A 17328-nucleotide genomic window follows, 5' to 3' on the forward strand; every position below is an offset into this window, starting at 1 on the left:
TTTGGAACATCAGTCTAAAGCTGAACTAAGAAGTTGCCCATTTTTGCAGCTGTATTTTCAAAACCATGATGGGTAATTTCTGTGACTATGTCATGAGTGAGCAACAGCTGTGGTTATAGACCATCATTGGACAAGACAGTACATTGGTGAGGAAGGGCAGTGGTTTAATCAGGGAGGAGTTCCATCCTCAAAGTCAAAGAAGCCAGTTTTGGGTCCTCACACCACCATTTACACACTGACTGTGAACAAGTCACTAAACTTTGGGCTTCTCATCTCGGGGCCACAGTGGCAAGAGGGTTAGACTTGGTGTCAATATGGATCCTGTTTCAGACACTCAGTAGGTGAGACCCTGAGGAAGTCAGTTAATCTCTCTCAGCTTCAATTTCCTCATCTATAAAATGGATATAAAAATAGCATCTCCTCATAGGGTTGTCGTGAGGATCAATTAAGATAACATATGAAAATCACTCTGCAAACCTTAAATAGAAATGCTAGTTACTATTATCTAGAAAGTGGGGATGAAAGTAACACCTACTGCAGGGGTTTGTTAAAGCAGGGGTTTGATTAAGTAAGAATCTGCATAATGAAAGTGCTGTCTTTGTGAGCTGATCATTATTGTACCTGTTGATGCTAATGTCATGCTCACTGAGGCCCTTGCATCCTTGAGATCAAACAGTGCCCCAGTTCAAGAGAAGCTAGTGTGCTTCAATCAAGAATTGGAAAATCATATTTGAAAAGAATACATGGGGGCAGCTAGGTGGCGCAGTGGATAAAGCACCGGCCCTGGATTAAGGAGGACCTGAGTTCAAATTCTGCCTCAAACACTTGACACTTACTAGCTGTGTGACCCTGGGCAAGTCACTTAACCCTCATTGCCCCGGGGGTGGGGGGGGTGGGGAATACATGAGCAGTGATTGTCTGCTTCTACTTCTTACTTGTTCCCCTCTCTTGGCTTGAAGTAGTCATGACAAAAAACCTTTTAGTTTCAAGCATTCTGGTCAAAAGTCTTTCTTATTAGAAAAAAATCTCTTGGATAATTTTTCCAAAGTATTTTAGCAGTTTGCTGCTTTAACCAGATTGTATTGGAGATAATTAAGCTTCTGATGTTGGATTCATCAGTTCTCATTGTATAGGAATTAGATGTGGAAAATGTGGGAGATGGGCTTAAATATGCATATCCTGGTAGTTCCCTTTTTCTAAGACATCCTTGCTTTTCCTTGTCTCATTCTAAGAGAAGAGCATGGAGAAAAAATTCACTTGATATGTAATTAGTTGGGTTCTCTGTGACCAAGCTTTTACTTATATTGCCTTTCTCACTGTTAAAATCCAAGAATATCTTCCATTCCTATCTCACCATTTCATCATTTTACCACCACTCCCAAATCTCCACCCTCTCCCACTTAATCAGGATGGCTTATAAGACACTTGGGGGCTGTAGATTTTGAAAATGGTTTTGTTAAATCAATTTTAAGTACTCTATATTTTCTTACTAGGATCTTGAAATTGTTTAGTGTGGTCAATTGGCTGTGGATTTTCCTTTTGCTGTGTTTGGTTTATTGATTCTTTCAGCCTAATTTCCATTTCCTAGAGCATTTTTGCCCAGAAACTATAAAGTAGAAATGTGGTCTATTTTATGATTACAATGATGTACACTTGCTATTTATCTGAATAATTACTGAAACAGTTTTGCTGGATTTTAGAACTAATGGGATTAGATGTTTATATATGCCAGTTAAAGTGATTTTAAAAACACTTGGCTTAAACTTATTAACTTCTCAAAAATACTAATTATATTATTTTGAAGACATTTTTCCTCCCTCTCTCCAGCTCCAGATATTGAGGCCTGTCATCTTTGAATCTTATAGACAAACCTAACACTTATCTATGTACTATTTTTATACTTCAGATACTGAATCATCAGGACACCCTTATGAAAATAGCTGTGAATAAACAATGGGAAGTTGGTGGGATTTTTCCATTAAACTCTGAAGCCTTGGATATGTGACTAATAAATTTGTCCTTTTTTTCAGGTGTTATTTGATGATCTAGGGCTGTCTCTCATAAAACTTTCTAACCCGGATCTAAAATTTCAACTGATTGATGCGTTTCTACAATTTTTGGGAGTCCCTTCAGGCTGTAATCTTCCAACTTCATGCCTCTATCTTGCCATGGATGAAAATGGTATTTTTGATGATGGGCTTTCTGATGAAAAGCCATTGACTTTTTCCAACCCATCATTTTCTGGGGTTAATTGTGTAGGTCACATGGACCAAATGGACAGACAGGGACAGCGGATGGGTCACTGCAAAGAAGGCGAGGAGTTCATACAGAATATATTTCATCTTGTGTTGCCCCTATTTTCAGGGAAAGAAAAATCTCATCTATGCCTCTCATGGTTACAGTATGAAATTGCCAAGGTAATTTGTGTTCTTTCTATATTTGTCTGATGCTTCATTGATTTCTGGTTAACTTTTATGGTTTGTGTTGGTTGAAGTTTATGGGCTGTCTCTGGGATTACAGTACAGCATTGTGATGAGAGTGCTGGACTTTGAGCCAGGAGGCTGGTGTTAAATACTAGCCCCATGTGACCACGGGCATATGACTTCACTTCTCTGTCTCAGTTGTCCTGTCCTGTGTTCCCCCTCCCTCTGGCCCCTACCAATTACCCAGTAATATGAAGATAATACCTCTGGGACCTACCTACCTCATAGGGTGGTTAGGATCTAATAAGGTAGTACTTATAAAGTACATTTTGAACCCTTAATATTATTTAATTGCCAGCTATTATTATCATTATTGCATGTCATAGGAGTAACCCCCTTAATAATCCTTCAGAATAAATCTTTTAATTTGTTCTCCCCATACTTTGCAAGTGTGACTTCATGCTTGGGAGAACAATGAATAGGATGAGAGTAGATAATACGAAGTACCAAAATATAATGAATACTATGTTAGTGGTTTATTTTTTCAGATTTCTGTGGTTAGGAAGCAGTAAGGCTTAAGAATTTTGATTAAGTTTAGATAAAGTTGATTATATCCCAATTCTTTTGGGGGGGGCATCATATACTAAAAATTATGTGATTGACCTGCTCTGCCATCTGCTGGACACATTAAATATTGACTCTTCTTGCTTCAAATTCCAAAGGTTAAACTTTAGATTATCACTTCAGATTGTATTATTAAAGTAACATCTTTCATAAAATTGGGCTATTAAATATCTTGGAAGTAAAATAGATTAAGGATTGACAACCACGTGTTTCGAAATTTCAGATAGAAAAAGGATGATGTTTTCACTTCTGTGGAATAAATGGGTTTTTGCTGAATTAAACCTGCATTACTGCTGAATTAATGATAGTTGTACCATCTGTATCTCCAAAGTTGGAGGAGATGACCTGCCAGGTCCCTTCTACCTCAAAATCTATGGTCCTGTGATCTTAAGAATATAATGATGACATGATAAGAGCAATATAACATAGATGACATGTTTTTTCTGTACAGAGTTGGAAAAAGAAAGAAGTTCATTTAAAAGTGCAGAGTGAACTTAATTTTAAAAGTTGCCAGTGTTTTAAGCCATCCATTTCTTTTTTTCCTGTAGGTCACTTGGTATCTGCAAACCAAAAACAAGAAGAGACTGAAGACTCAAGGGAAAAAGTGCAAAAAACTGGCCAAGAATCTCCTCAAGGAACCTGAGAACAGAAACAACTTTTGCCTCTGGAAAGAGTATGCCCGTCTGGAGTGGTTACTTGGCAACACAGAAGATGCCAGGAAGGTTTTTGACACAGCTATTAGCATGGCTGGGCCACAAGACTTAAGTTCTAGACTCTATGACTTAAGTCTGCTCTATGCTGAACTAGAAGTGGAACTCTCAGGGAACATGGAAGGGTCTGCCACATCCAGGGCAATTCATATATTAACTAAACTGACTGAGAATGGGCCATATATACCGTATACTGGCCAGGTGTTACCTGTGAACATTTTGAAAGCCCGAAAAGCCTATGAGCACACACTTCAGAAGCATCTGAATGAAAGTCCAGCCTCTGACCCATCTCCTGTTAATTGTTCTGGTTATCTCATTAGCTTGGTTGGCTGCTTTATGCTTTTCCAGTATTTGACCATAGGGGTTAATGCTGCCATGCATGTATATAAGCAGGTGTTTGACAAACTTAAAGGGGCCATTTCATCAGAATTCACAGGGACAGGTGCAAATATTGGAGCCCAAAATTTGACCAATACCCTCGAAGCTGTCACACTGATGCACACGAATCTACTCAGGTATCACATGAAAGTTAGTGTGTTCCCTTTGAATCCCCTGCGAGAAGCACTTTCAGAGGCGTTAAAATTGTATCCGGGCAACCAGGTTCTTTGGAGGTCGTATGTACAGATCCAGAACAAGTCCCATAATGCTAGCAAGACAAGAAGATTCTTTGATGTCATCATGAGGTCTGCCGAATCCCTGGAGCCACGGCTGTTTGCAATCCAAGCTGAGAAAATGAGAAAAAGGCTGGTGGAAGCTGTTCTGAGGTAGCTGCATAATAATAGCATAACCCCTGTATCCTGCAAAGAACCATGGGTATTACAGAATGACAGATTTGAAAATGTATCAAGATATTTATAATGCAGTGCCACTAGTATCCTTAATTAGAAAGAGTTGGAGTTCTCTCTTTCCCAGTACCTTACATGGCCTCCTTTTGGTAGCGTAGAAAGTTTGATGAATTCTGATTATGCTAAATAAATGGCATTCACCAATTTCAACTTAAAGTTGTTTGGGTGGTTACAGTTAAATGTTTTTTTTAAGTGAAAATTGCATTGTTTTAAAGTCACTCAAATCCAATTGGGTAATTCTTGACTCTTTATTATAACTAAGGGTTAACCAGTGGTTTTGAGGTGAAGCATTAGTGATTGCTTTCATTTCGTGTAGGAGAATTATTTTGGGGTGTTTGATTAAGATATGTTGTGCAAAGAGGTCTGGTCTTCAGGCTAGAGGGACTAGATTCAAATTCCTGCTCAGCTCCTTATTGCCCGTGTGGCAAAAATGCACAAGTCACTTTGATTTTTTAATATATAAAATGAAGGGGTTGGACCAGATGATGTCTAGGTTTCCTTCCAGCTCTAGAACACATACCTGAGTAGAAACTGTGCCCTAAGAGGATCTTTTAAAGGAACTGGAGACGTATACTATGGAGAAAAGACATCTGATTTGGGGAGGGGGTGCATGGCAGCTGTCTCCAAAGACCTCGGAGATTGTCCTGCAGAAGAAAGAATAGTTTTAGGAGTAATGAGTGGAAATTGTTGAGAGGCAGGTGTGGGGACCATCAATATGAAGAAAATATTTCTTATAAATTAAGCTTTGTCTAAAAGAGCCCCTTCAGAGGATAGTAAATTCCTCATCTCTGGAAATGATCAGGCAGGTGCTGGATGGTTATTTGTTGAGGATGTTGTGAAGGGAGGTATTCCCTTCCTTTAGGTATGGACTGGATTAGGTAACCTGTGGGATTTCTTCCAATTCTCAGATTTTGTCATTCAAAACTCACACTGATTTGTGTAGATTACATCACTACCATTAGATTATAAACTCCTTGAGGGCAAGGATTGTATCATTTTTCATGCTTATGCATGCCCTAAGCCAGCACAGAACCTTGTTTAATAAATGTTTGGATTAGATTGGATTTTAATCATCCTGTATGACTTATACTTTCTCTACCTTAAATTTAAAGGAACAGTTAATTTTTTAGGTCTCTCAAATAAAGCATAATTGTATCCTACTGATTAAAAGCCATGTTTCTACCTCACATACATTATTCAGCATCTACCTAGGCACTGAAAAGGTCACAAGGTTGATAGGCCAGGTATGGTGGCATATGCCTAAAGAGAATGAGACTGGTGGATTATTTAATCTGTAGAGTTCTAAAATGAGCAGACTGAGACAACCAGGTGTCCACACAAAGTTCAACCCTGAGGTGGACAGTGGGGGACCCAAGTTGCCTAAGGACAGGCAAACCAGCCTAGGTTGGAAACAAAGCAGATCAAAGCTCCCATGTCGATAAGAGCAGCCCCTGCACTTCCAGCCTAGGCAAGGTAAAAATAAATAAATAAAATAAAAAAATAATAACAATAATAAAATTTAAAAATTTTTAAAAGTTAAGAAATTTAGATAAGGCATGCTCTTTGAATTATGTAGGGTAATTGTAATTGTGATCAGCTCTGCTTATAATTGGAACTTATTATTACCAAAAATTCTCTTTCTTCCCAGGCAATAAGACAAAATAATTTATCTCTTTAAGTCTCTATTTTATTTTTTCTTATAGAGTAGATGCTGGAGAAATCCATTCAACAATTCCTGAAACAGGCTTATCAAATCGAATCAAAGCCTTGTTTGAAAATGCAATCCAGAGTGATAATGGCAGCAACTGTCCCTTATTATGGAGGATGTATTTGAATTTTCTGGTAAGAAATTAGAATTTTGGGCTTTCTCTTATTTTGCAAAGGTTTAGTTGTAGAAAATGATCGTAGGAGTAATTATTTTTGTACAGTTAATCAGTTTAATTCCACAAACTATGTGTTTTAGATACCAGGTGGTATCTAGTGGTGCCAGGGATCCGAAAACAAAAAGCAAAGTGGTGTTAGCCATCAAGGCCAAGACTCAGATGCAGATATGGACATCACAGAGCAGATTGTGAGACATGTAAAGCAGAGGTCTACACAATGTTTTTAGAATGTTGAGGAGGGAAATAACATTTCAAACTGGGGAGTTCTTCAAGGAAAGGTTGGGTCTTGAAGAATTTTATCAGGTAAAGATGTAGAGAAAATAAGTTCCATGGGGAGATGGTCTGTATGAATATACAGAATTGGTGGAGCAGGATAAGAATAGGGAACAACTTAGTGGTTGAAGGGACACAGAATAGGTGAAGGGAATAATGAGAAGGAAGAGTGGAAGGTAGATTGGAGTGAGCATGTCTCAACTGCCAGGCTGTAGCATTTGTGTTTTACCCTATAGACAGTGGGAAGCAACTGACTGTTTAATTAATTAATTAATTGATTGATTGATTTTTTTTTTTTGGTGGGGCAATGATGGTTAAGTGATTTGCCCAGGGTGTCACAGCTAGTGTCAATCAAGTGTCTGAGGCCAGTTTTGAACTTGTCCTCCTGAATCCAGGGCTGGTGCTTTATCCACTGCACCACCTAGCTGCCCCAACTGACAATTTTTGTTGTTGTTTTGTTTTTGCAGGGCAATGAGGGTTAAGTGACTTGCCCAGGGTCACACAACTAGTTAAGTGTTAAATGTTTGAGGCTGGATTTGAACTCAGTCAGGTCCTCCTGAATCCAAGGCCAGTGCTTTATCCACTGTACCACCTAGCTGTCTCCCCCCTCCCCCAACTGACAGTTTTTGAACAAGGGGTCACCACAGTCAGATTTATCTGTCAGCTGCAAGGTAGATGGATTAGGTAAGGGAAACCAGAGGCAGAGAGGCTGTTGATAGAAATAAGGCATTTACAGTATCACAGGTGAGAGGAGAACAAGACGATTCATGAAATACAGGGCGGTTCTGAGCAAGAGGGCCTTGTAACTGATGGGGATGCAGAGTCAAAGCCAAACTTTAAGTCTTTCCTGAGTTGTTAGAGTAGAGAAATCAGTTTGGCTTGGGTTTTCAGGGCTCTGCTACAACAGTGATTTGGTTCTCTGCCATTCATTCCGCTCACAATTTCAAGGCCCTGGTTATCTTTTCACATATTTAAGTAAAGTGATTTGATTCAGATCTGGAGTGTAGACTCTGTGTGTGTGTGTGTGTGTGTATGTGTCCAGGTTATATTTTATGATTGTTTAAAAAGTTATAATGACTGTATCATCATAGAATGTTGTTGCATATGGTTTAAATTTCTTTTTACTCAACAAATATTACATTTCTATGTGCAGTATAGTATACTAGGGTCAGGGATAGACACAGAGATGATGAGACATGTCCTGCAAAGATAAAAATCTCCTGGCTTCTAGAAGAGGTTACAGTCTAGTAGGGGAAAATAATAATATATGAACACAGATAAATACACACATTTAAAATATAATTGTATGAGAGAGTATAAAAGGTTATGAAATTAGATGAAGGATAAATCACTTCTACATAGAGGGAATCAGGAGTTAGGGTTCATGGAGGTGATGGCATTTTAGCTGGACCTTTAACAGTAGGGAAAATGTCAACAGGTGAAGATGGTCAGAAGGGTATTTCAGGCATAGAGGATTATATGAAATTAGGTACAGAAAAAGGAAAGTTTAGAGCAATAAATAATCCATCTTCATTGGAACACAGAGAGATAAAAAGATATGTTAGAGTCAGATTATGGAAGATGTTGGAGGCCAGGTAAAGGAGTTTGGTCTTCATTCCTCTTTTGGGGTTTGAAATTAATTTGGAAGTGAATTTAAAGTAAAAATGAATTAAGTGTTAGAAATGAATTTAGAAATTAGGGTTAGGGCAGCTAGGTGGCTCAGTGGATAAAGCACCGGCCCTGGAGTCAGGAGTACCTGAGTTCAAATCCGACCTCAGACACTTAACACTTACTAGCTGTGTGACCCTGGGCAAGTCACTTAACCCCAATTGCCTCACTAAAAAAAAAAGAAAGAAAGAAAGAAAAAAAGAAGTTAGGGTTAGAAACTGGGGAATCATTTGAGAAGGTTTAAGAAGAGTATGATGTACTCCTACCAGTACACCAACAGTCTTTATGTGAGCATGAAGACAAAAACGGGCTGCTGTTTGCTCACTGCTGGGTGCTGGTATACAAAGATGAATAAGACACAGAGCCTTCTTCCCTCAAGAAGTTTACAATCTAGGAGGTTGGAGAAGATAGAGATAGAATTATATTACAAATAAAAGTGCACAGGAAGAGTACCAAGTGCTATGAAAAATTCAGGTAAAGGATGAGGATTTCTGGTTTCAAGGGATCAGGGCAGCCACACAGAGGACCTGACCTTGGACCTTGAAAGATAGAAAGCCTCTCAACAGGCAGAGTCGGTGAGGAGAATATGCCAGGTGTGGGGAGGGGGCAAGTGAAAAGCGGTAAGAGAGAACAGCTTGGGGAATGATGAGCAGTCTAGTTTGTCAGAGTTTAGGAGGAAAGACATGAGAAACTATTCTGGAAAAGCAAGTTACAACCGGATTTTGGAGGATCTTGCTTTCTGGGCTCAGGAGCTCATAGGTCACATTCTGAGTAAAGACTTGAGGGCAGGGGCAGCTAGGTGGCCCAGTGGATAGAGCACCGGCCCTGGAGTCAGGAGTACCTGAGTTCAAATCCGGCCTCAGACACTTAACACTTACTAGCTGTGTGACCTTGGGCAAGTCACTTAACCCCAATTGCCTCACCAAAAAAAAAAAAAAAAGACTTGAGGGCAGCTCATTGGAACTGATAGAGAAGACACCAGTCTTAGTTAATAAGTAGAATCATAGACTTCGAGCTGGAAGATACCTCAGACCATTTAATCTAAATCCCTCATTTTACAAGTGAAGAAACTGAGGCTGAGATTGGTTAAGTGGCTTGAGTTGTAGATTTGTCACTAGCTACTTGTATGACCTTACACCAGTCACTTAACCTACTTGGGCCTGAGTATTCTCAACTGTAAAATAAGAAGAGGATTTTATAGGTGATTTTTCAAGTCCTTTCTAGCTCCAAAGTTCTGTGATTCTTACCAAGCAAGTGAGCTTGTCTAGCATATAAAAAGTGGCTAGCCTGCTAGACTGGTAATTTATCCCTAATTTCTTATCCAAAGATAGAATGTCATTAAATGTCAAAAAAACATAAGACAGATAGTAAAAAGTCCTAAAAGGTCAGGAAACAGAAAGAACAGTGTGATGGGGAAGAAGAATTCATGAAGGAGCTGAGGTTTTAACATAGGTCATATAGGCCAGGTCTGCCCTGGAGAAGTTAGCTGGACAAAAGAAACGGCTGTGATTTACTCACTATGGGCTTAATAATGTTAAATTATAGTTTTACCATTTTTTTACTTTTGTAAAGATTTTCCAGGATGTTGTTTCAAACTTTTATTGTTGTGACTTCAGTGACTTAGCTCTTTTCAGGTTGGGGTTGCACAGAAGCTGTTTATCTCCCGAAAGTGCAAAGAAAACAAGTTGAATATGATGGTTTTGTTTGAGTGAGAAAAGAAGCATCAGTAAACAGAAATTGTGGGAATGGCACTTCTGGCTTGTTAAATGTGGGATCTTATTTTGCCATCCTCCCATATAATTTCCCCTCCCTTTTGCCAATCACAGACAGAAGTCAGTATAATTTCAAAGGCTGCTATTTTTAAATATCGGTGGGAGGGGAAAATTCCTTTTCATTTTGCCCTTCCCCATTTGATGAATCAGTATATCCATCTCGCCCACTGTCAGTCTTGCATAAGCACTTGCATGATTATTGTATAGCAGTAGTGTTTTCAATGATTGTTTGGTAGATATCACTGTTTTCTCAAATTCACTTTCTATAATACCATACAAACCTTCAGCAGTCCAAATTTGTTTCCCACTGAGGTAATAAAAAAAAAAGTCTGAAGAATGTGGCAAACTTCAGGCTTTTCTTTTTCTTAGAAAAGTTTCTTTTCCCTAAGTAGAGGCAGCATACATCCATCAGATGAGAAAACAGAAGAAACCAAAACCTAATCATTGTATAGCTTCTTTAAGTGGATAGCTGGATATGAACCATTAAGCATACTTATCTCTAGGAAGTTAATGAACATCTTATAAAAAGGTTGCCCAAACCTTTGGGACTATTGCTTGTTAGTCTAGACTCTGACTTGTTGATTTTTCTATGGATTGGGGATTTAAAAAATGAGTCGTTGAGAGAATTACTCATATGAGATCTGAGTTTAGGTTGCTAGCCTTGGCTACATACACAGTTTTCTTAACATTTTGCTTAGTCCTTTTACAAAGTCCAAGACTCTTAACCTATTTTCATTTGCCCACTCCCCACACTTGGCATATTCTCCATACCTATTGAGATCCTTTCTGTGTTTTGAGGTCCAAGATCAGGTCCTCTGTGTGGCTGCCCCTGATCCCTTGAAACCAGAAATCCTCACCCTATACTTGAGTTTTTCATAGCAATCGGTAGAATTCGTGTGATACCAACTAGCTTTCCAAGTTCTTAGATCTAATTGATATTAACAAAGAGAATGTCTGCTTAGCATAATGACATCTTTGTATTCAGCCTTGAAAGCGTTGAGTTATCAAAATGAGAAATCACCCTTCCTTCAAGTCCTTGCTCTAGTGCTGTCCCCAAGAAGCCTTCTTGGATGTCTCCCATCCTCTGCCCTCTTTCTTCTTGGATCTCATCAAAAGTACTATGTACTTTCTGTATGCAATTACATATATATATATATTTATATTTATTTATTTATTATATTTTTTTTTGTACAACTGTAAGCTTCTTAAGGGCAGGAAACATCTCTCATTCATCTTTGTATCCCACACAGTGACTGGCATTAGTACTTTGCACCTTATAAGAACTTAAGAAGTGTTACTGATTTGAATTAAAAGAGCTAAGTTGAATCTAATAATATATGAAGGCCTTTACTCAGGAGTTTAGCTAGAACCTCCTATTCTCACCATTAGCGACTTTTAGAGAACAAATAAAGAGGATGTCGAAAGCAAATCCAGATGTCATTTTCCATTGACTTTTCTTTTCAGAAGTTGCCTCCAAACTTGGTCAATGTTCTAGTCACAGGAAAAAAGCCTTTCCAAATTCATCTCGGTGTTTGAAGACTTGGATTTTTCTTTAAAAAAAAAAAATAATAACCTGGCAGCTACCATCACCAACTGTTAATCTTTGCTATATTTTATACTTAGGCATTTATTTCATCTATCCAAGTAACTCGGGCAAATTCTCAAAAGAAGACTTGAGAGAGAAATTACAACTGCCATTGAGCTTGAATTTATTGCATTTCTGGAAATATCCATGAAATTTCTCACAAATACTTTTTGGTGATTTTTGAGAAAGTATGGAAAGTATATTCTCCTTCCTCTCATCCTTTTTGTGAAAAGAAGAGTGAATTAAGTTCAAAGAGCATTTAGAAAGTAGTGAGAAGGGAAGGAGGAGATATCTTGCAGTAATCATTTTAGGTTAGAGAAGGAAAAGAGGGATTCAGACATAGAAAGTGTTTCTTCATAGGGGACATACCTAGGTTCCAGTGTTTCTGTTGAGCAAATGAATGAGTGAGTGAAGAACATGATCCTTGGACTCCATCTGGGGATTCCTGCTTTGTTTACTAGCTCTTGATAACAAGGAGCTACCAGGAACTGATTTTCAGTTAAGTCTCTAATTGTGGGTTTAATGGGCTCTTCCTTGGTTTTGCCAAAGTTAGTTTGTGTGGCACTGATTTTTAAATTTTATGTATTTAATGGGAAGAGGTGGAAGAAGTGGGCCTTTCAGTAATTTGGACTTTCTCATTAGCTAAGTTTCCATCATCTTAGTCAGTCAACAACACATCTCAGTCAGTCACTCTCAAGGAGGTGGCGTGGTACTATGGAAAGAGCCCTGGCTTTGCAGTACTGGGTTCAAATTCTGCCTCTAACCCTTCTTAGCTCTATGACCTTGGGCAAATCACAACTTCCCTTGGCCTTTGTTTCCTTATCTATAAAATGAGGGGGGGGTGTGGTGTGGATTATAACCTTTAAATGCCTTTAGGTCTGTGACCATATGATCCACTAATGAAGTATGATACATTAGAATTTACTTTCATGCTTTAGAAACTTATAATCTAATGGAGGAGAACAGACCAGTGAAAATTAATGTCTCTGGGGCAGCTAGGTGGCACAGTGGATAGAGCACTGGTCCTGGAGTCAGGAGTACCTGAGTTCAAATCCGGCCTCAGACACTTAACACTTACTAGCTGTGTGACCCTGGGCAAGTAACTTAACCCAAATTGCCTCACTAAGAAAAAAAAAAAGAACAAAAGAAAATATCTCTGATACCCAAAGGAATGTCCAACTCACACATCCATGTAATTCCATACACTTGTGATAAATCAGCATTAATGATTTTGACAAGATTCATCTTTGCTAGTTAGGATAGACTTTGGGCAAATTTGATACTGTCATTTGAAAGAAACTGGGCATCTGAACAAAGAACAGTGATGTCAGAGAGAAAAAGGTCTTTTTTTCCCCTCATTTTATAGTAGAAGAAGAATCACAAGTAAACATGAAGAACTAAGATTTCACTTCCTTATGACAGATTATCGAGTTTTCCAAAAATCTGGGTAAAAAAAGTTCTTACTCAAGGTAGACTCTAAGGGTGATACTTTTTAAGGAATAGAATTTTATTTTCTACGTCTCTTTTAGAAATATGGTAACACTTCATTTATCCAGATTTGGGCAAGGCCATATCTTTGTGCTTTGGTTTCTTGATCTGCAGAATAAAGGGGCTGAAAATAAAGATAACATAAAACAAAGGGGCTCGACTAGATGGCCCTAAAATTCCTTCCGTGTCTGTAATCCTGTCGTTCTATTTTTTGTGTGTGTGAGGCAATTGGAGTTAAGTGACTTGCCCGGGGTCACACAGCTAATGTCAAGTGTCTGAGGCTGCATTTGAACTCAGGTCCTCCTGATTCCAGGGCCGGTGCTCTATCCACTGCACCACCTAGTTGCCCCTGTTGTTCTAATTGTTGAGGGATAGGCTCTTTCATAGTAAAATTTTCAGATAATTGAATCCTGACTTATTTTAAGTATTGGACATTTTTGGTTTTTTTATTTCAATTCTGTAAGCATCAGATTAAGTGCCTACTCCATGCCAGGCACTATGCTGGGTGCTAGGGATATAAAAATTTAAATGGCAGTCCCTGTTCTTAAGGTACATTCTGCAGCAGGGAAGTGACAAACACTTAACATCACGGCAGTCATCGACTTGCCTGCTTACTTCTTACCACTTATCCTGTGTGTCTGCCTCTGGTGGCCCTGCTTCCCTGCTGTCCTGTAAAGAAACTCTAAAAACTCTAAGCTTATTAATTTGGGGACTGTGGATGAGGCTTTGAAGATGGTGCCAGTCTGTTTCAAATCAGTCAGCATTATTAAGTGCCTCCTATATGCCAGGCATCCTGCTAAATGACAAAATGAGGCAAAAGACAGCCTGTGCTCTGAATGAACTTATAATCTAATGGGGAGACAACGTGAAAACAAACATGTTCATAAAAACTGTGTGCAAGATAAATAGGAAATAATTAACAGAGGATGGGGTGAGAATTGAGAGGGCTTCCTGTAGACTTTTAGTTGGGGTTTGAGGGAAGCCATAGAGGTCAGGAGTTGGAGCAGAGAGAGTTCCAGGCATGGGGAGAGCCAGAGAGAATGCCCAGAGCCAACAAATGGAGAGTCTTGTTTATAAAATGTCAGAGGCCAGAGTTCCTGGGTATGTGTAAGGTATGAGAAGACTGGAAAGGGTAGGGTGAGGAGGAGTAGAGTTGAAGGTTATGAAGGGCTTTGAACACCAAACAGGATTTTGGTTTTGATCCTGGAGGTTATTGAGAGCCACTGGAGTTGTTTGAATAGTCTTTTGATTGAGTCTGGATGATTGAGGCCACCCAAGAGTTGACCACAGGTAAGGTTGGGCCATCATGAGGTTTTTTGGGCCATTGTAGGGTGTTTGGTTCTGACTGCCTCATTGCAAATTACCCTATTTCTTTGTTCTCCTTTTTTTCTCTTTGTCCCTTTAGGTTTCTCTAGGAAACAAAGAAAGAAGCAAAGGTGTGTTTTATAGAGCCCTTCAGCACTGTCCTTGGGCAAAGGTAGGTTAAAATTAAAGGCTTACTAGCTGTGTGACCCTGGGCAAGTCACTTAACCCTCATTGCCCTGCAAAAAAAAAAATTAAAGGCTGATGCACAACTGAGTCTCAGCCTGAAGTTACATCACCCCCATCTGTTGGGGAAACTTCCATGCTTGTTGCTGATAGTCTGTTTTAGAAAAAGCATGCTTACATTGCTCTGTTGGGAGTTTGCCCTTTAATGTGACATTGTTTTTTCCTTTTCATAGCCCTTTAATTTAAAGTTTGAGGAAAGAATTTCGGGGGCGGGGGGGGGGGGGGGCGGTATTTCCCCAAGTTGTTTTTGTTATCTCAGGCTAGGTTCTGGGTTCAACTCCAGATTCTATATTCACCTTGGGTTTTACATCCCTCTCTTAGAGTGTTTAATCAATACTGTTGCCAATTGACTACTCCATTCTGCCTGTCTTTGAGAGTGTCCACGTTTAGACACCATCTTATTTTTTTGTTTTGAGTATCCTTCCTAAAAGAAGACTTCTCACTGTATCTGCACATGTGCAGAGGAGGGAGAAGAAAGGGTCCTTGCTTTTATCATGTTAGTTGAAGCTATTAACAGAAAGGTCCATGTTCTGTTCCTTTCCAAATGCTGTTCTTTTTTCTGCTTTTGTTTATTGAAAATTGCTCACTAATCCATTGTTGGTGGAGTTGTGAAAAGATCCAACCATTCTGGAGAGCAATTTGGAACTATGTCCAAAGGGCTATAGAACTGATCCAGCAGCACCACTGCTAGGTTTATATCCCAGAGACATCCCCAAAAGAGAAAAAGACCTATTTGTACAAAAACATTTATAGCAGCTCTTTTTGTGGTGGCTAAGAATTGGAAATCAAAGGGATGCCCATCAATAGGGGAGTGGCTAAACAAGCTGTGGTATATGATGGTGATGGAATAGTATTGTACTATAAGAAATGATGAGCAGGATGACTTCAGAAAGGCCTGGAAAGACCTGTATGAACTGATGCATAGTGAAGTGAGCAGAACCAAGAGAACATCGTGCACAGGGACTGCATGACTATTCTCAGCGATACAATGATCCAGGATAATGATGATGCATACTCTCCACCTCCAAAGAAAGAACTGATATTGATGGAACACAGACAGAAGCAGGCTATTTTTTACTTTCTTTCATTTTTTTCTTTTATTCAAGTTTTCTTATACCAAAATGACTAACATGGTAACGTTTTACATAATCGTAAATGTATAACCCATATCTGATTGCTTACCACCTTAGGGAGGGGAATAGGGAGGGAGGGAAGTGGGGATAAAAACTGGAACTCAAAACTATAAATAAAAATGTTTATTACTTAAAAAAGAAAAAAAATAAAATTGCTTAACTTCCCCCCCTCTTTTTTGTTCTTTCTTCTTATAGGTATTATATATGGATGCAGTGGATTATTTCCCTGATCAAATCCAGGAAATACTGGATCTAATGACCGAGAAGGAATTAAGAGTTCGGGTGCCGATAGAAGAGCTAGAGCTTCTCTTGGAAGATTAATGACAAATGGAACAAGAGAGTTGGCGTCTCTAAACTGTCCTGTGATAGCTTTGGAACACACAAATTGAGAAACTTAGACTAGGACTGGGAAGCTGCTTTCCTTTTTTTTTTTCCCCCCCAGGACTTATTGTTTAAATTTTCAAGGGTTCTAGCCCAGTAAAATGTATTTTTAGCATTCAACAGTCTCTCACATCCTGCATATGTTTATATGCCCTTATTTCCACAGATACCAGTTATTTTAAAGGTTATATATGTGAATATCATGTATATAAATATATATATATATAAATACAAATTTGGGAATAAATAATAAATTTTTTGTAGTTGGTTCCCTCTGCTCAGTATGGTTCATTATCAGCATCTTAACTGTATCTCTTTAGTGGACTTGGAGATCAGGAACCAAGGCCCCTTAGCCTGAATTAGATGTGGGTTATGGATGAATTTGGGGCTAAAGAGCTAATCAAATTATGACCATCATCTTCCAAGGATCTTTTATTTCTGCGCTATTGTTCAGTCATGTCTGACTCTTTATGCCCTCTGGTCTGTGGGATTTTCTTGGCAAAAATTCAAGGTTGGATCACGTCTCGATTCTAAAGATGGCTCCATAGCTCTGTGCATTGAGTTGGTATTCTGTTTCCTGAGGCATCCCTAACATAATCAAGACCCTCTTTCATGGATTAGCGATTTTCATTGTAAAGGGAAAAGTATGAAAGTTACATGTCAGCTCTTAAACTACAATCCCATTCCCTGCCATGGAGATGTTCCCCTTTTTCTCAGTGTTATTTTTGCTTCAGCACTGATGCAGTGCTTATACAGGAAGAATACCAGTCTTGGAGCCAAAAGACCTCGTTTTGAGTCTCTGCCTTGACGCTTGCTGTGTCATCCTGGCCAAGGCACTTTGCTACTCTGCCTCAGTTTCCTCTTATGTAAAATGGGATTAGTGCTTTCATTAGCCAAGGTAAGCTTTCTCTAGTAGCATAGAAATGAATGCTCTTTTTACTTCCAGAGACCTGTGGCTAGACTTGTAGTGATGAACCTCTTAGAATTTAGCCAGA

General features: G+C 39.0%; 1 protein-coding gene across 2 annotated transcripts in view; it reads left to right on the forward strand.

Annotated features, from left to right (window-relative positions):
- NRDE2 (NRDE-2, necessary for RNA interference, domain containing) overlaps window positions 1-16568 on the forward strand; it is a 67150-nt gene extending 50582 nt beyond the window's left edge. For both annotated transcript variants that reach the window (XM_043980007.1, XM_043980008.1), the window contains exons 10-14: window positions 2031-2417; window positions 3596-4521; window positions 6306-6444; window positions 14677-14748; window positions 16148-16568. In XM_043980007.1, coding sequence (XP_043835942.1) covers window positions 2031-2417; window positions 3596-4521; window positions 6306-6444; window positions 14677-14748; window positions 16148-16273 — 1650 coding nt within the window. In that variant the 3' untranslated portion in view covers window positions 16274-16568. The remainder of the gene's footprint in view (window positions 1-2030; window positions 2418-3595; window positions 4522-6305; window positions 6445-14676; window positions 14749-16147) is intronic.
- The last annotated feature ends 760 nt before the right edge of the window (window positions 16569-17328 follow it).

Source organism: Dromiciops gliroides, chromosome 2, assembly GCF_019393635.1.
Source record: "Dromiciops gliroides isolate mDroGli1 chromosome 2, mDroGli1.pri, whole genome shotgun sequence".
NCBI lineage: Eukaryota > Metazoa > Chordata > Mammalia > Microbiotheria > Microbiotheriidae > Dromiciops > Dromiciops gliroides.